We start from the raw sequence: 23027 nt of genomic DNA on the forward strand, positions 1-23027 counted from the left end.
ACCTCCATCCCTACCCCCATTCACCTATTGTACTCTTTGCTACCTACTCCCCAGCTCTACCCCACTCCTATTTATCTCTCCACTATGGAGGCTCCCTGCCTTAATTCCTGATGAAGGGCTTTTGCCCGTAACGTCGATTTTCCAGTTCCTCAGATATTGCCTGACCTGCTGTGCCTTTCCAGCACCACTCTAATCTAAACTCTGGTTTCCAGCATCTGCAGTCCTCACATTTGCCCTCCTTAGTCTTGCCTGATTATAATTCCCCTTCCCCCATCTAGAACCCTTGCCCTATGGCATGTACCTATCCCTTTCCATCGCTAAACTAAACGTAACCAAATTATGGTCACTCTCTCTAAAGTGCTCACCTACCAGCAAATCAAACACCTGGCCTGGTTCATTACCAAGTACCAGGACACCTGGATGTACTCAAGGATGCCCTCACAAGAACGGGGTACAATGTTCAACTCATCGACCGCCAGTTCCGACGTGCCACAGCAAGGAGCCGTAATGACCTCCTCAGGAGACAGACACGGGCTGCAATTGACAGGGTACCCTTCGTTGTTCAGTACTTCCCAGGGGCTGAAAAATTACGCCATGTTCTTTGTGACCTGCAACACATTATCAATGGAGATGAGCACCTCACCAAGACCTTCCCCACACCTCCACTACTTGCCTTTAAACAACCACCAAACCTCAAACATATCATTGTTTGTAGCAAACTGCCCGGCTCTCAGGACAACTCCATACAACCCTGTCACGGTGGACGCTGCAAAACGTGTCAGATTGTGGACATAGATACCACTATTACGCGTGGGAGCACCTCCCACCGTGTACATGGCAGGTACTCATGTGACTCAGCCAACATTGTCTATCTTATACGTTGCAGGCAGAGATGCCCAGAGGCATGGTACATTGGGGAAACTGAGCAAAGGCTACGACAACGGATGAATGAGCACTGCACAACAATCAACAGACAGGAGGGTTCCCTCCCAGTTGGGGAACACTTCAGTGGTCCAGGACATTCAGCCTCGGACCTTCGGGCGACCATCCTCCAAGGTGGACTTCGGGACAGGCAGCAGAAGAAAGTGGCTGAGCAGAGGCTGATAGCTAAGTTCGGTACCCATAGGGAGGGCCTCAACCGGGACCTTGGGTTCATGTCACATTACAGGTGATCACCATTGCACTACACACACACACACAGATATTCCTACACACACACACACTCTCACATGCGCACGGACACAGATACACACAGATGCGCACACAGACACCCACACACACCCTTATAGACACACAGACTCCCACACATGCACCCCCTCACAGACTTAAGACACTCTGCACTCACTACACACACACACACACACACACTTTCTCACACTCACAACTCCCACCCCAGACAGACACACACACAGACAGACAAAGACCCACATGCACACATATATATTGTGTGTGGTGAATTTTTTTGGTACTTTCAGAGTTACATTGCACTTTGCTCAAAAACCACAGAGATTCATGTCGAACTCTGAGCTCAAAAACTGCATGAATTTATGTAAAACTCTGTTATTTCACTTTTTAGATTGGAATCAATCTAAACATCAGGTCATAGACAGAGAACACAGGGGGCTAACACCTTCAACATATTGTCTAGCTATCACCATTGTTAACAGCTAACCCAAGAATGCAACTTTAAAAAAAAGGGTTTTGTGATTTACACATGAAAGAAGTGAAACTATCACTGTATTCTAACAGATGAAAGGCTTAACAGACAATCAATTCTTCAATGTATAATTTCAGTTACATCACACTGCAAATTTTTGCTATAAATTCTGTGTTACGATCGAGCCCTCCACTATCACCTGATGAAGGAGCATCGCTCCGAAAGCTAGTGTGCTTCCAATTAAACCTGTTGGACTATAACCTGGTGTTGTGTGATTTTTAACTTTGTACACCCCAGTCCAACACCGGCATCTCCGAATCATTCCCTCATAGAGTCATAGAGATATACAGCATGGAAACAGACTCTTCGGTCCAACCCGTCCATGCCGACCAGATATCCCAACCCAATCTAGTCCCACCTGCCAGCACCTGACCCATATCCCTCCAAACCCTTCCTATTCATATACCCATCCAAATGCCTCTTAAATGTTGCAATTGTACTAGCCTCCACCACAACCTCTGTTCTTAATGAAAGATCTAAACCCTGTAACCTGCAGCATCCATTCCTCACTTTGCTCTATCGATGTCTCAGAAATGGCCACAATATCGAGGTCCCAGGTCACTATCCGTGCTGCAAGCTCACCTACCTTATTCCGGATACTCCTGGCATTGAATTAGACACACTTCAAACCAGCTTGCTGTCTGCCAGCACATTCCTGTGACCCTGAAATCCTGTCCATGCCCTCCCTATTCTCATCCTCTGGTGCACTGGAACTACACAACAGGTTCCCATCCCCCTGCTGAGGTCCCACCTTCCTGAGAATGAGCCCCAATTATCCATATATTGTAACCCAACCCCCCCGCCCCCACACCATCCCTGCAGCCACGTGTTCAGCTGATATCTGTCCCTGTTCTTCGCCTCACTATCATGTAGCACAGGTAAAAAACCACTCTGTTTGCTCTAGCTCTCAGCTTCCACCATAGCTCCTTGAAACCCCGCCTCTTTCTACCCATGTCATTAGTACCTATTTGGCCCATGACTTGGGGCTGGTCACCCTCTTCCTTCAGGACTCCAAACACATAATCATTACCAGGGTTGTCCCAATTGCCCACTTAAACAAGGGAACAACATTTGCTATCCTCCAGTCTTCTGGCACTACTCCTGCACTGCAAAAAATCACCAAAGATCCTTCAACAGCACCTTCCAGTCACAAGGCCAATGCCACCTAGAAGGACAAGTGCAGCAGATACATGTGAGAGCACCATCTACCGTACCCCTTCAAGCCAATCATCATCCTGCCTCAACCAGTGTTGGTGGATCAAAATCATGCAACGCGCAACAGCACATTCACTGCAGTACTTCATGATGGCTGTCCACCTCAATTTCTCAACCAGGGATGAACAATAAATAATCGTGCATTAAATAATAAATGCTTGAAATTCAGCATTAAAGAATAAACCCTGGAAAATGGTACATTATAAAAGAAATTGGCAGAAATGGAGCATTAAATAAATCCCCAGAGAAATGGGGCACTAAAGCAAAACAAACACCCAGAAATTGTGTGTTAAATAATAATTCCTGGAAAAAGGGGAATTAAATAATATACCTCTAGGAATAAGGCATTAATCATAAACCCAGGAAATGGAGTGACTGTGTGTATGGAGTTTGCCGGCTCCCTGTGTCTGTGTGGGTTCCACCGGATGCTCCAGCTTGCTCCCACACTCCAGCGCTGAGGGAGCGCCGCACTGTCGGAGGGTCAGCGCTGAGGGAGCGCCGCACTGTCGGAGGGTCAGCGCTGAGGTGGCCTGTCCATGGGAAATTGTCCCACAGTGTCTGGGGATGTGATGAGCGCAGGGATGGTCTTCAGAGGGCCATTCTGGACTCAATGGGTTGAATGGCCAGCTTTCACCCCGCAGGGATTTTCTGATTCTAAGAAATGGGGAATCAAATAAGAAACACCCGGTAAATAAAGAATTAATTAATAAAAGGCGCGGAAATATCAAATTAAATAATAAACCCTTGGGAAACAGAGAATTAAATAATAAACTGGGAAACGGGGCGGGGCAGGCTGCTGTCAATCAGCAGGAACCGATCAGGCGGTGACGTAAATCGCTCTAATTGGAGCGGATTGCTGCCAATAATTGGTGCCCCACCCCCTGCCCAGCTGCCGACCAATCAGCAACAAGGGCCGGACCTGGACACGGACCTTGACAGGAATTGCATTTCAACCACACTGTCGGAGGGTCAGTGCTGAGGGAGCGCCGCACTGTCGGAGGGTCAGTGCTGAGGGAGCGCCGCACTGTCGGAGGGTCAGTGCTGAGGGAGCGCCGCACTGTCGGAGGGTCAGTGCTGAGGGAGCGCCGCACTGTCGGAGGGTCAGTGCTGAGGGAGTGCCGCACTGTCGGAGGGTCAGTGCTGAGGGGGTGCCACACTGTCGGAGGGTCAGTGCTGAGGGAGTGGGCACTGTCGGAGGGTCAGTGCTGAGGGAGTGGGCACTGTCGGAGGGTCAGTGCTGAGGGAGTGGGCACTGTCGGAGGGTCAGTGCTGAGGGAGTGCTGCACTGTCGGAGGGTCAGTGCTGAGGGAGTGGGCACTGTCGGAGGGTCAGTGCTGAGGGAGTGGGCACTGTCGGAGGGTCAGTGCTGAGGGAGTGGGCACTGTCGGAGGGTCAGTGCTGAGGGAGCGCCGCACTGTCGGAGGGTCAGTGCTGAGGGAGCGCCGAACTGTCGGAGGGTCAGTGCTGAGGGAGTGCCGCACTGTCGGAGGGTCAGTGCTGAGGGAGTGCTGCACTGTCAGAGGGTCAGTGCTGAGGGAGGGCCGCACTGTCGGAGGGTCAGTGCTGAGGGAGGGCCGCACTGTCGGAGGGTCAGTGCTGAGGGAGGGCCGCACTGTCGGAGGGTCAGTGCTGAGGGAGTGGGCACTGTCGGAGGGTCAGTGCTGAGGGAGTGCTGCACTGTCGGAGGGTCAGTGCTGAGGGAGCGCCGAACTGTCGGAGGGTCAGTGCTGAGGGAGTGCCGCACTGTCGGAGGGTCAGTGCTGAGGGAGTGCTGCACTGTCGGAGGCTCAGTGCTGAGGGAGCGCCGAACTGTCGGAGGGTCAGTGCTGAGGGAGTGCCGCACTGTCGGAGGGTCAGTGCTGAGGGAGCGCCGCACTGTCGGAGGCTCAGTGCTGAGGGAGCGCCGAACTGTCGGAGGGTCAGTGCTGAGGGAGTGCCGCACTGTCGGAGGGTCAGTGCTGAGGGAGCGCCGCACTGTCGGAGGCTCAGTGCTGAGGGAGCGCCGAACTGTCGGAGGGTCAGTGCTGAGGGAGTGGGCACTGTCGGAGGCTCAGTGCTGAGGGAGCGCCGAACTGTCGGAGGGTCAGTACTGAGGGAGTGCCGCACTGTCGGAGGGTCAGTACTGAGGGAGTGCCGCACTGTCGGAGGGTCAGTGCTGAGGGAGTGCCGCACTGTCGGAGGGTCAGTGCTGAGGGAGTGCCGCAGTGTCGGAGAGTCAGTGCTGAGGGAGAAGGCACTGTCGGAGGGTCAGTGCTAAGGGAGCGCAGCACTGTGGGACGGTCAGTGCTGTGGGAGCGCCGCGCTGTCGGAGGGTCAGTACTGAGGGCGTCCCGCGCTGTCGGAGGGTCAGTAATGAGGGCGTCCCGCACTGTCGAAGGGTCAGTGCTGAGGGAGTGGGCACAGTCGGAGGGTCAGTGCTAAGGGAGTGGGCACAGTCGGAGGGTCACTGCTGAGGGAGCGCCGCGCTGTCGGAGGGTCAGTACTGAGGGCATCCCGCGCTGTCGGAGGGTCAGTAATGAGGGCGTCCCGCACTGTCGAAGGGTCAGTGCTGAGGGAGTGGGCACAGTCGGAGGGTCAGTGCTGAGGGAGTGGGCACAGTCGGAGGGACAGTGCTGAGGGAGTGGGCACAGTCGGAGGGACAGTGCTGAGGGAGTGGGCACAGTCGGAGGGACAGTGCTGAGGGAGTGGGCACAGTCAGAGGGTCAGTGCTGAGCGAGTGCCATGCTTTCGGTGGGTCAGTGGTGAGGGAGTGGGCACTGTGGGAGGGTCAGTGCTGAGGGAGTGCCACACTGTGGGAGGGTCAGTGCCGCGCTGTGGGAGGGTCAGCGCTGAGGGAGCATCGCGCTGTCGGAGGGTCAGTGCTGAGGGAGTGGGCACTGTCGGAGGGTCAGTGCTGAGGGAGTGGGCACTGTCGGAGGGTCAGTGCTGAGGGAGTGGGCACTGTCGGAGGGTCAGTGCTGAGGGAGTGGGCACAGTCGGAGGGTCAGTGCTGAGGGAGTGGGCACTGTCGGAGGGTCAGTGCTGAGGGAGCGCCGCACTGTCGGAGGGTCAGTGCTGAGGGAGCGCTGCACTGTCGGAGGGTCAGTGCTGAGGGAGTGGGCACTGTCGGAGGGTCAGTGCTGAGGGAGTGGGCACTGTCGGAGGGTCAGTGCTGAGGGAGTGGGCACTGTCGGAGGGTCAGTGCTGAGGGAGTGGGCACTGTCGGAGGGTCAGTGCTGAGGGAGTGTCTCACTGTCGGAGGGTCAGTGCTAAGGGAGCGCAGCACTGTGGGACGGTCAGTGCTGTGGGAGCGCCGCGCTGTCGGAGGGTCAGTACTGAGGGCGTCCCGCACTGTCGAAGGGTCAGTGCTAAGGGAGTGGGCACAGTCGGAGGGTCAGTGCTGAGGGAGCGCTGCGCTGTCGGAGGATCAGTGCTGTGGGAGCGCCGCGCTGTTGGAGGGTCGCTGCTGAGGGAGCGCCGCGCTGTCGGAGGGTCAGTACTGAGGGCATCCCGCGCTGTTGGAGGGTCAGTACTGAGGGTGTCCCGCGCTGCCAAAGGGTCAGTGCTGAGGGAGTGGGCACAGTCGGAGGGACAGTGCTGAGGGAGTGGGCACAGTCGGAGGGACAGTGCTGAGGGAGTGGGCACAGTCAGAGGGTCAGTGAGCGAGTGCCATGCTTTCGGTGGGTCAGTGGTGAGGGAGTGGGCACTGTGGGAGGGTCAGTGCTGAGGGAGTGCCGCACTGTGGGAGGGTCAGTGCCGCGCTGTGGGAGGGTCAGCGCTGAGGGAGCACCGCGCTGTCGGAGGGTCAGTACTGAGGGAGTGGGCACTGTCGGAGGGTCAGTGCTGAGGGATCACCGCACTGTCGGAGGGTCAGTGCTGAGGGAGAGCCGTGCTGCGGGAGTGGGCACTGTGGGAGGGTCCCCGCTCGGGAAGCGCCGCGCTGTGGGACGGTCAGTGCTGAGGGAAGGGTCAGCTCTGTGAGAGAGCCACACTGGGAGGGTCAGTGCTGAGGGAGTGACACACTGTCGGAGGGTCAGTGCTGAGAATGTGGGCACTGTCGGAGGGTCAGTGCTGAGGGAGTGCCGCACTGTCGGAGGGTCAGTGCTGTGGGACTCTGGGAGGTCAGTGCTGAGGGAGTGCCGCAGTGTCGGAGAGTCAGTGCTGAGGGAGAAGGCACTGTCGGAGGGTCAGTGCTAAGGGAGCGCAGCACTGTGGGACGGTCAGTGCTGTGGGAGCGCCGCGCTGTCGGAGGGTCAGTACTGAGGGCGTCCCGCGCTGTCGGAGGGTCAGTAATGAGGGCGTCCCGCACTGTCGAAGGGTCAGTGCTGAGGGAGTGGGCACAGTCGGAGGGTCAGTGCTAAGGGAGTGGGCACAGTCGGAGGGTCACTGCTGAGGGAGCGCCGCGCTGTCGGAGGGTCAGTACTGAGGGCATCCCGCGCTGTTGGAGGGTCAGTACTGAGGGTGTCCCGCGCTGCCAAAGGGTCAGTGCTGAGGGAGTGGGCACAGTCGGAGGGACAGTGCTGAGGGAGTGGGCACAGTCGGAGGGACAGTGCTGAGGGAGTGGGCACAGTCAGAGGGTCAGTGCTGAGCGAGTGCCATGCTTTCGGTGGGTCAGTGGTGAGGGAGTGGGCACTGTGGGAGGGTCAGTGCTGAGGGAGTGCCACACTGTGGGAGGGTCAGTGCCGCGCTGTGGGAGGGTCAGCGCTGAGGGAGCATCGCACTGTCGGAGGGTCAGTGCTGAGGGATCACCGCACTGTCGCAGGGTGAGTGCTGAGGGAGAGCCGTGCTGCGGGAGTGGGCACTGTGGGAGGGTCCGCGCTCGGGAAGCGCCGCGCTGTGGGACAGTCAGTGCTGAGGGAAGGGTCAGCTCTGTGAGAGAGCCACACTGGGAGGGTCAGTGCTGAGGGAGTGGGCACTGTGGGAGGGTCAGTGCTGAGGGAACGACGCATTGTCGGAGGGTCAGTGCTGAGGGAGTGCTGCAGTGTCGGAGGGTCGGCACTGAGGGAGTGGGCACTGTGGGAGTGTCAGTGCACAGGGAGCACCGAGCTGTGGGAGGGTCAGCGCTGAGGGAGTGGACACTGTTGGAGGGTCAGTGCTGAGGGAGTGGGCACTGTAGGAGGGTCAGTGCTGAGGGAGTGGGCACTGTAGGAGGGTCAGTGCTGAGGGAGTGGGCACTGTGGGAGGTCAGTGCTGAGGGAGTGGGCACTGTAGGAGGGTCAGTGCTGAGGGTGCGCCGCACTGTGAGAGGGTCAGCACTCAGGGTGTGCCGCGCTTTTGGAGGGTCAGGGCTGAGGGAGGGCTGCACCGCGCTGTCGGAGGGTCGGCACCGAAGGAGCGAGGCGCTGTCGGGGGGTTGGCGCTGAGGGAGCGCCACGGAATCTTCTGGTTAAGTGGTCCTGCACCTCCCTTTGCCTTGGTTTGTCCTGTCCAGGATGGTGTTTCGGTTAATACCGGCATTAGTGTTGTCCCAGCAATGTAGTATCCAGATGGGGTGTGTGACCTTGCTGCTCTATTTTAATCACTTGATGACATCAGTTGGTCCAAGAGGAGGTGGACGTCCAATATCTCCAGAATATCGAGATACCTCAGACAGGCTCTGAGGTGACAGTGAGCACGAGCTCCCCCTCTTCTCCCCCCCCACAACTGGTGTTTACTGAACACATAATTAAAATCAGCTGGATTGGGGGAGGGGAAAAGTATTTATTGTGGAATACACTCATCTCCAACACAATGACATTCTACTTTCTCCCTCATTCTCCCTATCACTCTGCCTGCCTCTGTTGCTCACTCTCTCTCTTTCAGAATGAGCCGGTTCCTCAACCTCCTTCGCAGCTGGTTACTGATGGTTGCTATTGTTGCTGCAGGCAATACAATTCAGAGTTTCTGGGACCACAGCTTCCTCTCCGACAAGTTGTACACTGGAAGCCCAACACTCGGTAAGATTTGTGCTCTCGATTATGGTGCATCTTGAAATGCTGAGAGCAACGGAAGCAGCATCAACAATATTAGGCCATTTGGCTCCCTCAAACCTGCTCTCTGAGGGAGAGAATTCTAAAGATTGACCACCCTCAGAAGAATGTCTTGATCATCTGTCTTAAATAGGTGGTCCTTTTATTTCTAAACTGTGTACTCAAGTTTAGATTCCCCATGGTGAAATATTCCTTCAGCATGTTCTCTCTTCATCTTTCAATCTTGGAAAATTGGGAAATTATCAAGGTGTTGAACAGGTGTGTTGGGGTTAGAGTCTTACAGCATGGAGACAGAGGCCCTTCAGCCCAAACTGGTCTATGCCGACCAAAAAGTCCATCCACGCTAACCCCATTTCACTGCGCTTATATCCTTCTAAACCCTTTCTATTAATGTATTTGTTCAAATGCCCTTTAAATGTCGATAATTTATCCGTCTCAACTACTTCCGGTGGCAGCTTACCCCCTCTTGTGTGAAAAAAAGAGTTGCCCCTCGGGTTCCCTTTTGTTCTTTCCCCTCTAACCTTAAACTGATGCCCTTTTTGTCCTCAATTCCCCAGCCCTGGGAAAAGACTGAGTACATTCACCCTATCCATTCCCCCTCAGTCTCTTACACTGTAAAGAAAGAGGTCCTACCTTGTCCAATTTCTCCTTATAACTCAATGCCTTGATTCCTGACAACATCCTTGTAAATTTCTTTTGCACCCTTTCCAGTTTAATAACCTGCTTCCTGGAGCAAGGTGACCAAAACTGAACACAATACTCCAAGTCCAGCCTCACCAACGTCCTGTACAACTGCAACATAACTTCCCAACGTCTACACTCAATGCCCTGACTGATGAAGGCCAGTGTGTCAAAGACTTTCTTCACTGCCCTATCTAACTGTGACTCTACTTTCAGAGAACTGTGAATCTGAACTCCCAAGGTCCCTCTGTTCCACTATACTCCTGAAGGCCCACCATTTACCATGAAACTCCTACCTTGATGTGACTTTCCAACTTGCCTACATTAAATTCCATTTGCCATTTTTTAAAATTAGATTAGATTACATTACAGTGTGGAAACAGGCCCTTCGGCCCAACAAGTCCACACCGACCCACCAAAGTGCAACCCACTCGTACCCCTTCATTTGCCCCTTACCTAACACTACGGGCAATTTAGTATGGCCAATCCACCTGACCTGCACATCTTTGGACTGTGGGAGGAAACCGGAGCACCCGGAGGAAACCCACGCAGACACGGGGAGAATGTGCAAACTCCACACAGTCAGTCGCCTGAGTCGGGAATTGAACCCGGGTCTCTGGCGCTGCGAGGCAGCAGTGCTAACCACTGGGCCACCGTGCCAACTTTCCGAGCTGATCAAGGTCCTGCTGTAATTTCTGACAACCTTCCACACTGTCCACGATATCGCTGATTTTAGTGTTGTCTGCAAATTTACTAATCATGCCTTATACCTTCTCATCCAAAACATTGATATAGATAACAAATAGTAATATGCCTAGCACCGACCCCTGATGCAATCCACTAGTCACGTGTCTCCAATCTGAACAAGCATCCTTTCACTATCACCCTCTGCTTCCTACCATTAAGCAATTGTGTATCCAATTTACCAGCTCCCTGGAATCTAAGAGTAGTCCATTATATGGAACCTTAGCAAAGGCCTTACTGAAAACCATTTAGACTACATCTACTGCCCTGCCCTCATTAACCTTCCTGATCACTTCAAAGAACTCTGACAAATTTATGAGGCATGATCTCTCATACACAAAGCCATGTTGACCACTTCTAATCAAACCCCGTCTTCCCATTCGCGTCTCCTCAGATACTGAGGCAGTCTGTGTTCAAATGCAACAAGATCGGGATAATATTCAAGCTTGGACCGACAAGTGGCAAGTAACATTCGCGCCACACAAATGTCAGACAATGACCATCATCAATAAGAGACACTCACCACCACCCCTTGCCACTGAAAGATACTACCATCACTGAATCCCCCACTGTCAACATCCTTGGGTTACCATTGACCAGAAATGCGACTGGACTAGCCACATCAACAGTGGCTACAAGAGCAGGTCAGAGACTAGGGATACTACAGCGAGTAACTACCCTCCTTACACCCCAAAGTCTAGCCACCATCTACAAGGCACAAGTCAGGAATGTGATGGAATACTCCTCACTTGCCTGGATGGGTGCAGCTCCAACAACACTCCAGAAGTGTTTGATAAGGTTCCCCATAGTAGGCTGATGAAGAAAGTGAAGTCACATGGGGTCCGGGGTGTTTGAGCTCGATGGATAGAGAACTGGTTGAGCAACAGGAGACAGAGTAGGAGTGGAAGGGAGTTTCTCAAAATGGAGACCTGTGACCAGTGGTGTCCCACAGGGATCCATGCTGGGGCCACTGTTGCTTGTGATATATGTAAGGTACGGGTGGTCTGATTAGCAAGTTTGCAGATTACACTAAGATTGGTGGAGTAGCAGATAGTGAAGGGGACTGTCAGAGAAAACAGCAGAATATAGATAGACTGGAGAGAAATGGCTGATCTAGTTCAATCTGGACAAATACGAGATGATGCATTTTGGACGGTGGAATTCCAGAACAAACTATACAGTAAATGGAAAGGTCCTGGGGAAAACTGATATACAGAGAGATCTGGGTGTTCAGGTCCATTGTTCCCTGAAGGTGGTAACACAGGTCAGTAGAGTGGTCAAGAAGGCATACAGCATGCTTTCCTTCATCGGACGGGGTATTGAGTACAAGAGTTGGCAGGTCATGTTACAGTTGTATAAGAATTTGGTTTGGCCACATTTGGAATACTGTGTACAGTTCTGGTTGCCACATTACCAAAAGGATGTGGTTGCTTTGGAGACAGTGCAGAGGAGGTTCACCAGGATGTTGCCTGGTATGGAGGGCACTAGCTATGAAGGGAGGTTGAGTAGATGAGGATTATTTTCATTGGAAAGGAGGTTTGAGGAGGAACCTGTTTGAGGCCTGCAAAATCATGAGAGGTATAGACAGGGTGGATAGCAAGACTCCATTAGGGGCCACGAGTTCAAGGTGAGAGGGGAAAGGTTTTGAGGAGATATACGTGGAAAGCTCTTTACGCAGAGAGTGTTGCCAGTGGAGATGGTAGGGACAGGAACGATGGTGTCATTTAAGATGTATCTAGACAGATACATGAATAAGCGGGAGCAAAGGGATACAAATCCTTAGAAAATAGACGGCAGATTTAGATAGAGGATCTGGATTGGCGCAAGCTTGAGGCTGAAGGGCCTGTTCCTATGCTGTAATGTTCTTTGTTCTCTTATTCGTTGGAATCTTCTCAAGTAACCTACCATGGATGTTAAGCTTACTGGTCAGTCTTCACGGTGGAAGACACAAATAACATGCCAATAATTGATTACAAGGTGGGTAGAAATGACCATTATCACTAAAGAGTTAGTATTGGGTATATTAATGGGACTAAAAGTAAACAGTCTCCTGGCCCTGATGGAATGCATCTCAGGCTAATAAAAGATGATGGGGGAAACAGTAATTGTGCTCGTGGTAATTTATCAAAATTTGCTAGGCATCGGGACAGTTCTCAGATTGGAAAACCACAAATGTGACACCTCTATTTAAAAAAGGTGGTTGACAAAAGGTGGGTAACTATAGGCTGGTTAGCTTAACCTCTGTAGTTGGGAAAATTCTTGAATTTATCATCAAGGGAGAAAAATAGCAAGACATCTGGATAGAAGTTGGTCCAGCATGAAGTCATGAAGGGCAGGTCACGTTGAATTAATTTACTGAAATTCTTTGAGGACATTAAGAATGTGGTGGACAACAGGGAACCGATGGATGTGATGTATCTGGATTTTCAGAATGCATTCAAGAAGGTTAAAAATCACAAACACCAGGTTATAGTCCAACAGGTTTAATTGGAAGCACTGGCTTTCAAAGCGCCGCTCCTTCATCACGTGGTTGTGACGGTTCAAGAAGGTGGCAAACAAAGGCTGCTGCATTATGGGTAAAGGTAAAGGTGCACAGCATTATGGGTAATGTATGAGCATGTGTAGAGGATTGGTTAACTAATGGAAAGCAAAGAGTTTTTTTTTCTGGTTGGCAATCAGTGGCTAGTGGTGTGTGCCACAGGGATCAATATTAGGACTGCAATTATTCACAATGTACAAAGATGATTTAGAATTGGGGATTAAGTGTAGTGTGTCAAAGATCAGAAGTGACACTAAAAGACTCTCTAAGGTAAGGCATTTATTTTTTTCTTTTTCATATATTTAAGTGCATTGTTTGGTTTTAGTTAGTTCATATAAAGCTAAGCTTACAATGGCAAGGGACCTCAGACCCGTGGCATGTGCCTCTTGCTTGATGTGGGAGCTCAGGGACGTGTCGGACGTTCCCGACTCTTACACTTGCAAGAAGTGTGTCCAGCTGCAGCTCTTGTTTGACCGCATGACAGCTCTGGAGCTGCGGATGGACTCACTGTGGAGCATCCGCGATGCTCAGGAGGTCGTGGATAGCAGGTTTAGTGAACTGGTCACACCGCAGGTTAGAATTGCTGAGGGAGACAGTGAATGGGTGACCAAAAGGCAGAAAAAGAGTAGGAAGGCAGTGCAGGTGTCCCCTGAGGTCATCTCCCTCCAAAACAGGTATACCATTTTGGATACTGTTGGGGGAGATGGCTCACCGGGGGAGGGCCAGGATCATGGCATCGTGGCGGGCACTGCTGTTCAGAAGGGCAGGAAAAAGACTCGTAGGGCCATAGTCACAGGGGATTCTATTGTGAGGGGAGTAGATAGGCGGCTCTGTGGCTGAAAACAGGACTCCCGGATGGTATGTTGCCTCCCAGGTGCTCGGGTCAGGGATGTCACCGATCGGCTGCAGAGCATTCTAAAAGGGGAGGGTGAACAGCCAGTTGTCTTGGTGCATATAAGCACCAACGATATAAGTAAAAAACGAGATGAGGTTCTGAAAGCAGAATTCAGGGAGCTAGGAGAGAAGTTAAAGAGGAGGACCTCAAAGGTAGTGATCTCAGGATTACTACCAGTGCCATGTGCTAGCCAGCGTAGAAATGGAGAAAGGTGACCAGTGGGTGTTCCACAGAGGTCAGTGCTGGAGCCACTGTTGTTTGTAATATACATAAACTATTTGGAAGAGAGCACTGTTGGTATGATCAGCAAGTTTGCAGATGACACGAAGATTGGTGGAGCAGCAGAAAGCATAAGGGACTGTCAGAGAATACTGGAGGATATAGATAGACTGGAGAGTTGGGTGGAAAAGTGGCAGATGGCTTTCAATCCAGACAAATGTGAGGTGATGCATTAAGCAAGACTAATTCTAGAGCGAATTATACAATGAACAGAAGAGCCTTAGGAAAAGTTGATGAGCAGAGAGATCTGGGAGTGCAGATCCATTGTACCCTGAAGGTTGCTGCACAGGTGGATAGAGTGGTCAAGAAGGCATATGGTATGCTTGCCTTCATTGGATGGTGTATTGAGTATAAGAGCTGGCAGGTCATGTTAAAATTGTACAAGACATTGGTTCAGCCGCATCTAGAATACTGTGTACAGTTCTGGTCACCACATTACCAAAAGGATGTGATTGTTTTGGAGAGGGTGCAGAGAAGGTTTACGAGGATGTTGCCTGGTATGGAAGGTGCTAGCTATGGAGAGAGGTTGAGTAGGTCAGGATTGTTTTCATTAGAAAAAACGAGATTGAGGTCTACAAAATCATGAAGGGTATAGACAGGGTAGATAGAGATAGGGTGAAGAATTCAATAACGAGAGGTCATGCTTTCAAGGTGAGAGGTGGAAAGTTTAAGGGGGATACACATGATGAGTACTTCACAGAGAGGGTGGAGTGAAAGAATTAAGGGTTATGGTGAGCGGGTGGGTAAGTGGAGCTGAGTCCATGAAAAGATCAGCCAGTATCGTATTGAATGGCGACAGGCTCGACAGGCCAGGCGGCCTACTCCTGCTCCTAGCTCTTATGTTCTTATCTCTTTCATCGCCTTCACAATTTCTCAGTCTCAAGACCCAGCGTGTCATAAGAACATAGGAGTAGGCCATCTGGCCCATCAAGCTCTGCTGTTCATTATAATCTCTTTAGCCACGAGCTATATCTAACTCCCACTTGCAAATTCAATGCTTTGGGCTCAGCCACTTTGTGGTAGTGAATTCCAAAGGTTCCCCACTCTGGGCGGAGACACTTCTCACCCTGTCAAAACCATTACTTATTAGACAAAACCCTTCATCCAAACTGATGTAATAATTTGTTTTAAATAAGGAGCTTTAAGTAATCGGTAAATAAACTGGAACTACCCAGGTTAGCTGCTTCACCTCCCTCTGGTCACACGCCCTAACCTTCTGATAATGAAGGCCAACTTTCTGTTGGTGTCCTGATTACTTTCTTCACCTTTTTTGTCCCACAGTGTGTATACATACAAGCTGCAAAGCTATTTTTCATTCCCATGGTCTGTCTTTGTCATTTTTTATTTACCATTTAGTTTACCACTGCGTCTGTATCTTGTACTGCCCCAACGCTCTCAGTTTATACACCTTTTTTTCTCCTTCCCTATACTGTGCCCATCCTCCTGCTGTTTTAATTTTAAAATCTCCCTGATAACACAAGCAAATCCCCCACTGCTCCCAGGCCTGTTGAGACACAACCTCCTTTTTGGATATGTGCTTTCTGTCCCAGAACAGATCTCAAGAATCTGAAGCTGTCCCTTATACACCACGATTCAAGTTGCACTTTGATCCTTTCTGGCTTGCAATTTCTACTCTGACCATAATGTGGGCTATAATCCAGAGATGATTAAACTCAAATCCACTCCTTAACCACCTCCCTAGTTAGAAAACCTGACCTATGGACCTAATTTATTTACACTTTCCATATCATTAATACCAATGTATTTGAACAAACAAACAAACTGGAGCAGGCCATTCAGCCCCTCCAGCCACTTCCTACTTTATTCCTCACACTGAAATCCTGGCTCACTCTGTTCCATCTCCAGAATATTCTGCAGTGTCTCCATGATGTCGCCCCCACAGAGGCAGCACGTTTTGTGGGATTCACACTGACAGCTATAGGAACAGAGTTTTAAACGTTTCATTCTTGGCCTTGCTTTGCTGATTGTATTTAAATTTTGTTTCTGTGTAGTGAATGGTTTGCAGGCAAGAACATTTGGGATCTGGACTCTACTCTCCTCCATCATTCGATGCACATGTGCAGTGGATATTCACAACAGAACGTACGTAACTGTCACACTAGAGCATAGCGTAGAGGGAGCTTTACCCTGTGTATCTAACCCTGTGCTGTCTCTGTCCTGGGAGTGTTTGAATTGTTTGTCTTAAGTTTACTTTCACCCTGAATGATGTAGTATTTTGTGATGCTGACTACTTGTTTGTTTCTTTGTGTACCCACAGGTTGTACCATATTACTCTGTGGACCTTTATTCTGGCATTTGGTCACTTTGTGTCTGAGTCCTTTATTTATCACACAGCACCCATGACGAAAGCGGTGATGGCACCCCTGTTAGTGGCCAGTAAGTAGACCCTGTGATTGGAACTTGGAACGTTTTAAAAGGATATTGATATTGGTCACCTGAGACATCAGAGAGTATTGGCTAGGGACACTGTCACCTGTCAGTTGTGGGGATATAGAGGGTGACTTGTTGATTGAGACAGATTACAGAATTAGCTGTACGTTTCATTCACAAAATGTCACAATTATCCAGATCAACCTAATGTCACAGTATCTGCTTATCCTGTTGCTGAATTAGTTTTGTCAATGGCAGTTTAATTCTGTAATTTCTATTATTAATTGTGTGTAAGCCACTCACTGTCCTGATCTGGAAATATATCACCGTTCCTTCACTGTTGCTAGGTCAAACTCCTGGAATTCCCTCCCTAAGGGCATTGTGGGTCTATCTACAGCACATGGACTGCAGCTGTTCAAGAATGTAGCTCACCCCCACCTTCCCAAGGGTAACTGGGGATGGGCAGTAAATGCTGGCTTTATGAACAAAAGGATGCCTGCAGTAGGGTTAGGGTTAGTATGTTGTGTTAGGTGTGCTGTTTGTTCCACTTCTTTCCACTGACTGTTGCCCTCTCTGTCCTGAGGTTTCTCAATCCTGGGAATGTTGGTTGGATTTCAGTACTTGGAAGATCCTCAAGATGCAACCTCCATTCGACCAAAGAAGAGGATGTAAAGCCTCAGTGGTTTGGCTGCTCAGAGTAATGGTGTACGGGCAACATCCAGATAGGTTTCTGGCTGCTGCACATCCAGCTAGTTCACCTGGGCACACTCTCCACTGCACTTCCATCAACTTCATTCATCACAATCAGTGACTGAAATCCACTGTAAAGACCTTTCCAATATCCTGACGTCATAAATGTATTTTAGAAATGGGAGTCTGTTCAGATTGTGATACAGCACAGGTTATTTGGGCTATCGTATCCATGCTGGTCAACACTAATCCCATTTCCCAGCTCTTTGCCAACAGCTCTGGAGACTACAGTGATGTAAGTGAATATCTAAATTCTGCTGAAATATTACAAGAGTTTTTGATTCACTCGCCCTTTTCAACAGTGAGCTCCAGATTCCCAACATCTGAGTTTTAAAAAAAATTCTTAGCTCTTCTCTTTGCCTTCTGCCACTTACCTTGAATCTATCCCCTCTATTATGTCTCCTCTCAACATTCACTCCTCCAAGGTAATGGCCTATCTAATCTTTCCTCATTGTTCCGATCCTTCAACTCTGGCAGCATCCTAGTAAATCTCCTCTGCACCCTCTCCAGTGCAGTTGCATTCTTTCTGTAATATGGTGACCAGAACTGCACACAGTGCTCCTGCTGTGGCCTGAGTACAGCTCCCTCGTTGCCTGCTTGCTCTTGTATTGAGCAAAGAACAATACAGCACGCGAACAGGCCCTTTGAGCCTCCCCAGGTGCTGCCTTAACCACCTCGTCTACCTTTCAGGCATCTGCAGATACTGGTAATGACATTGGACTGGGAATCTATAAACCCAGGTTAAATCTGTGGGGACTTGAATCAGGCCGTGACAGATGGTGACATTTGAATTCAATAAAAATCTGAAATTAAAAGCTGACCAAATAGTGATCATGAAGTCATCAGACATAGGAGCAGAAATTAGGCTATTCAGCCCTAGTCTGCTGCACCAATCAATCATGGCGGATAAGTTTCTCAAACCCGTTCCACGTCTTTCTAACTGGAACATAATATAAGAGCGAGGAGCAGGAGTAGGCCATCTGGGTCATAGAGCCTGCTCCACATTCAATAAGATCGTGGCTAATCTTTTCAGGCACTCTGTTCCACTTACCCACCCTCTCACCATATTCCCATAATTCCTTTATTGTTCAAAAACAATCTATCTTAGCTTTAAAAATATTTACTGAAGTAGCATTAACTACTTCCCTGGGCAGGAATTCCATACATTTACAACCCTCTGGGTGAAGAAGTTCTTTCTTTCTCTATTCAGTACTGAAACTGTTTCCCCCTACTTTTGAGGCTATGCCCTTTTTGTCCTAGTTTCACCTGCCAGTGGAAACATCCTCTTTACTTCTATCTTATCCCCTTTATAGTTTTATATAGAGTCATAGAGATGTACAACATGGAAACAGACCCTTCGGTCCAACCCGCCCATGCTGACCAGATATCCCAACCCAATCTAGTCCCACCTGCCAGCATCCGGCCCATATCCCTCCAAACCCTTCCTATTCATATACCCATCCAAATGCCTCTTAAATGTTGCAATTGTACCAGCCTCCACCACATCCTCTGGCAGCTCATTCCATACACGTACTACCCTCTGCGTAAAAACGTTGCCTCTTAGGTCTCTTTTATATCTTTCCCCTCTCACCCTAAACCCATGCCCTCTAGTTCTGGACTCCCCGACCCTAGGGAAAATATTTATCCTATCCATGACCCTCATAATTTTGTAAACCTCTATAAGGTCACCCCTCAGCCTCCAATGCTCCAGGGAAAAAAAAGCCCCAGCCTGTTCAGCCTCTCCTTTTATCTCAAATCCTCCAACCCTGGCAACATCCTTGTAAATCTTTTCTGGACCCTTTCAAGTTTCACAACATCTTCCCGATAGGAAGGAGACCAGAATTGCACGCAATATTCCAAGAGTGGCCTAACCAATGTCCTGTACAGCCGCAACATAACCTCCCAACTCCTGTACTCAATACTCTGACCAATAAAGGAAAGCATACCAAATGCCTTCTTCACTATCCTATCTAATTGCGACTCCACTTTCAAGGAGTTATGAACCTGCACTCCAAGGTCTCTTTGTTCAGCAACACTCCCTAGGACCTTACCATTAAGAGTCAGGTTAGAAAGCACAGCACTGCGATGGCCGGGAATCGAACCAGGGTCAACTGGTGGGAAGCCAGCTCTGCTCACCATCGGCTGGCAGTTAACCTTGGTCCTCTTAACAATCAAGAACTTAAATATACTCAATGACCTGGCCTCCTCAGTCTTCTGTGGCAGTGAATTCCATAGATTCACTAATCTCTGGCTGAAGAGGTTTCTCCAGTAGGAGTGGTGAGAGCGCGAACCAGGGGGCTGCTGGGAAGGTAAACTTTCTCTTAAATACTTACCTTGTGAATAGGTGTAGTGAAGGCTCAACAGGAGTGGATGCAGACACGGGGACCGAACTGATATATCCGGGCTGCGGCTGAACCAGAGACACTATGCGTATAGTGTCTTACACCAGTCATCCTCCTATTAAAAAAAAACCCTGTGTGGAGGGCTGGTAAGATAAGGGTTTTTACTTATTCAATCTCTCTTGGCAATTTAGAGCAAAGGAGATGGCGGCTTGGGAAGTTGCATGCTCGTCTTGCAGGATGTGGGAGGTCAGGGTCACCACTAGTGTCCCTGCTGAGTTCACCTGCGAGAAGTGCACCCAACTCCAGCTCCTCACAGACCGTGTTAGGGAACTGGAGCAGGTGCTGCATGAACCTTGGATACCTTGGGAGGCTGAGGGGGTGATAGAGAGGAGTTATAGGGAGGCAGTTGCACCTCAGTTACAGGATAAAGGTAGCTGGGTGACCGTCAGGAAAGAGAAAGAAAATAGGCAGACAGTGCAGGGATCCCCTGTGGCTATCCCCTCAACAATACATATACCACTTTGGGTAATGTTGAGGCAGGGAGCTATCAGGGAAAAGACACAGCAGCCGGTTCTCTGGTACTTTGCCTGGCTCTGTGGCTTAGAAGGGAAGGGGGAGAATAGGAGAGCGATTGTGATAGGAGGTTCAATGGTGAGAGGAACACAGAAGGTTCTGTGGTCGTGAATGAGATTCAGGAGTGGTTTGTTGCCTCTGGGAGCCAGGGTCAAGGATGTCTCTGGTCAAGTCGACAGGGTTCTTGAGAACAAAGAAAATTACAGCACAGGAACAGCCTATTCGACCCTCCAAGCTTCTGGCGATCCATATCCTCTATCATACCTGTTGCCTATTTTCTAAGGATCTGTATCCCTCTGCTCCCTACCCATTCATGTTTCTGTTTAGATACATCTTAAATGATGCTATCGTTCCCACTCCTACCACCTCTGCTGGCAATGTGCTCCAGTCTCTCACCACCCTCTGCGTAAAGAGGTAGGGAGAGCAGCCAGAAGTCATGGTACACATCAGTCCCAATGACACAGCTAGGAAACTGGATGAGGATAAGTGAATATAGGGAGTTAGGTTAGAAGCTGGAAGGCAGGACGAGCAGAGTAGTAATCTCAGGATTGCTACCACTGTCACGGGCTGGTGAGACTAGGAACAGAGAGTGAGTGCAGATGAACACATGTCTGCAGGGCTGGTGTAGGAAGGAGGGCTTCAGATATGTGGACCATTGGGATACATTCTGGGGAACATAGGACCTGTACAAGATGGATCACAACTAAACTGTAGAGGCACTAATGTCCTGGGCAGGAAGCTTACTAGAGCTCTTCATTGCATCAGAACATTATTTCAACGAGCCACCACACACTACAGCACAGAGGGACTATGCAGACCAGAGGAAAATCACCTATACCGTGTATTCAAAAAGAATGGGTACCCAATGAACACAGTCCACTGATTTCTCAGCAATAAACCCAAACAAGCAGACAAAACACATCCGGAAACCCTAGGCACTCTCCCCTACATCAAAGACATCTCAGAAATGATTGCCAGACTACTCAGACCCCTTGGCATCATGGTAACCCACAAACCACCAACACACTAAAACAGCAGCTAATGAACTTGAAAGACCCTATACAGACAACAAGCAAAACTAACGTCATTTACAAAATACCGTGCAAGGACTGTAATAAACAGTACATTGGACAAACAGGCAGAAAACTAGCCACCAGGTTACATGAACACCAACTAGCCACTAAAAGACATTTCCCTCTCTCACTAGTATCCTCACATATGAATGAGGAAGGACACCAAATCGACTGGGACAACACATCTATCCTAGGACAAGCCAAACAAAGACACGCACGAGAATTCCTAGAAACGTGGCATTCCAACCGGAACTCTATCAACAAACACATCGTTAGACCTCATCTTCCACTCTCTGAGAAAAGGAACAGGAAGTGACTTCACCACAGGAAATAACATCACCACAGGAAATGACATCACCAACTCAGAAACCCAAACATATAAATAGAAAGCAGGAATTTTCAGCATTGCTTTGCCTGAGGCCCACTGAAGATGTTACCTAGTAGGGTAACAACATGTCTGCAAATGAACCTTGCAGCTCAGTGAGCAAACCTACATCCAGACTTGGGTCTATTCTCATTGGAGAGAAGAAGACAAAGAGGCAATTCAATAGAGACATACAAGATGATCAGAGGATAGGGTGGAAAATGAGAGTCTTTTTACTAGGCTGATGACGTCAGCTTGTATGAGGGGTGCATAGCTACAAATTGAGGGGGTGGTAGATTTAAGACAGATGACAGAGACAGTCTCTTTACTCAGTGGTAAGGGTATGGAATGTCCTACCTCCCAATATAGTTAACTCAATCACATTAGGAAGATTTAAATAATCCTTGGATAAGGGTGGGATAGTGTAGGGGATCGAGCTGAGAATAGTTCACAGGTCGGCGCAACATCGAAGGCCGAAGGGCCTGTTCTACGCTATATTGTTCTATGTTTGTCCAGAGAGTCAGTATGAGTGTAAGTCAGAAACAGGAAAGGAGCAGTCACGTTAATGGGAGTTTTCTACAGGCCCACAATAGCAACAGGGACACAAGCAGATTGAGAGGCAGATTTTGGAAAGTTGCAGAAGTGTTTTTACAAATACATTAATGACAAAAGGGTAACCAGGGAGAGAATAGGGCCCCTCAAAGATCAGCAAGGCAGCCTTTGTTTGGCGCCGTAGGAGATGGGGAAGATTTGAAACTTTTTTTTGGAACCAGTGTTTACTGTGGAAAAGTACATGAAAGATATAGAATGCAAGGAAATAGATGGTGACATCTTTAAAAAATTCCATATAACAGAGGAGGAAGTGCTGGATGTCTTGAAAAGTGGATAAATCTCCAGGACCTGATCAGGTGTACCCTAGAACTCTGTGGGAAGCTAGAGAAGTGATTGCTGGGCCTCTTGCTCAGATATTTGTATCATTGATAGTCACAGGTGAGGTGCTGGAAGACTGGAGGTTGGCAAATGTGGTGCCACCATTTAAGAAAGGTGATAAGGACAAGCCAGGGAACTACAGACCACTGAGGCTGACGTCAGTGGTGGGCAAGTTGTTGGAGGGAATCCTGACGGACAGGATGTACATGTATTTGGAAAGGCAAGAACTGATTCGGGATAGTCAACATGGCTTTGTGGGTGGGAAATCATGTCTCACAAACTTGATTGAGTTTTTTGAAGACGTAACAAAGGATTGAGGGCAGAGCAGTAGATGTGATCTATATGGACTTCAGCAAGGCGTTCAACAAGTAACACAGGGAGCGCTAGCCATTTGGATACATAACTGGCTTGACAGTAGAAGAAAGAGGGTGGTGGTGGAGGGTTGTTTTTCAGACTGGAGGCCTGTGACCAGTGGAGTGCCACAAGGATCAGTGCTGTGTCCACTACTTTTCGTCATTTATATAAATTATCTGGATATGAGCATGAGAGATATAGGTATTAAGTTATTATTTGCAGATGACCCCAA

The 23027-nt window shown here is 49.5% G+C and overlaps 1 protein-coding gene across 2 annotated transcripts; it reads left to right on the forward strand.

Moving 5' to 3' along the window:
• The first annotated feature begins 5933 nt into the window (after nt 1–5933).
• Nucleotides 5934–19123, forward strand: erg28 (ergosterol biosynthesis 28 homolog). Of its 2 annotated transcripts, none has more exons than XM_087989526.1 (5): nt 5934–5979; nt 8714–8847; nt 16031–16121; nt 16297–16415; nt 16993–19123. In XM_087989526.1, exons 2-5 carry the CDS (start codon nt 8715–8717, stop codon nt 17079–17081), a joined length of 432 nt encoding a protein of 143 aa, XP_087845652.1. In that variant the 5' UTR covers nt 5934–5979; nt 8714; the 3' UTR covers nt 17082–19123. The 2 variants fall into 2 exon arrangements, with proteins under 2 accessions (XP_087845652.1, XP_087845653.1); XM_087989527.1 differs by lacking the exon at nt 5934–5979 and adding an exon at nt 8222–8230.
• The last annotated feature ends 3904 nt before the right edge of the window (nt 19124–23027 follow it).

Source organism: Chiloscyllium plagiosum, unplaced genomic scaffold, assembly GCF_037043375.1.
Source record: "Chiloscyllium plagiosum isolate Xiang-an unplaced genomic scaffold, Cpla_swu_hap1 HiC_scaffold_8, whole genome shotgun sequence".
Lineage (NCBI taxonomy): Eukaryota > Metazoa > Chordata > Chondrichthyes > Orectolobiformes > Hemiscylliidae > Chiloscyllium > Chiloscyllium plagiosum.

Coding starts and splice junctions, on each gene's coding strand:
- erg28 (XM_087989526.1), top strand. CDS start 8,715: ATGAGCCGGTTCCTCAACCTCCTTCGCAGCTGGTTACTGATGGTTGCT. Junction 8,848..16,030: donor CACTGGAAGCCCAACACTCG/GTAAGATTTGTG, acceptor GTTTCTGTGTAG/TGAATGGTTTGCAGGCAAGA. Junction 16,416..16,992: donor GGCACCCCTGTTAGTGGCCA/GTAAGTAGACCC, acceptor CTCTGTCCTGAG/GTTTCTCAATCCTGGGAATG.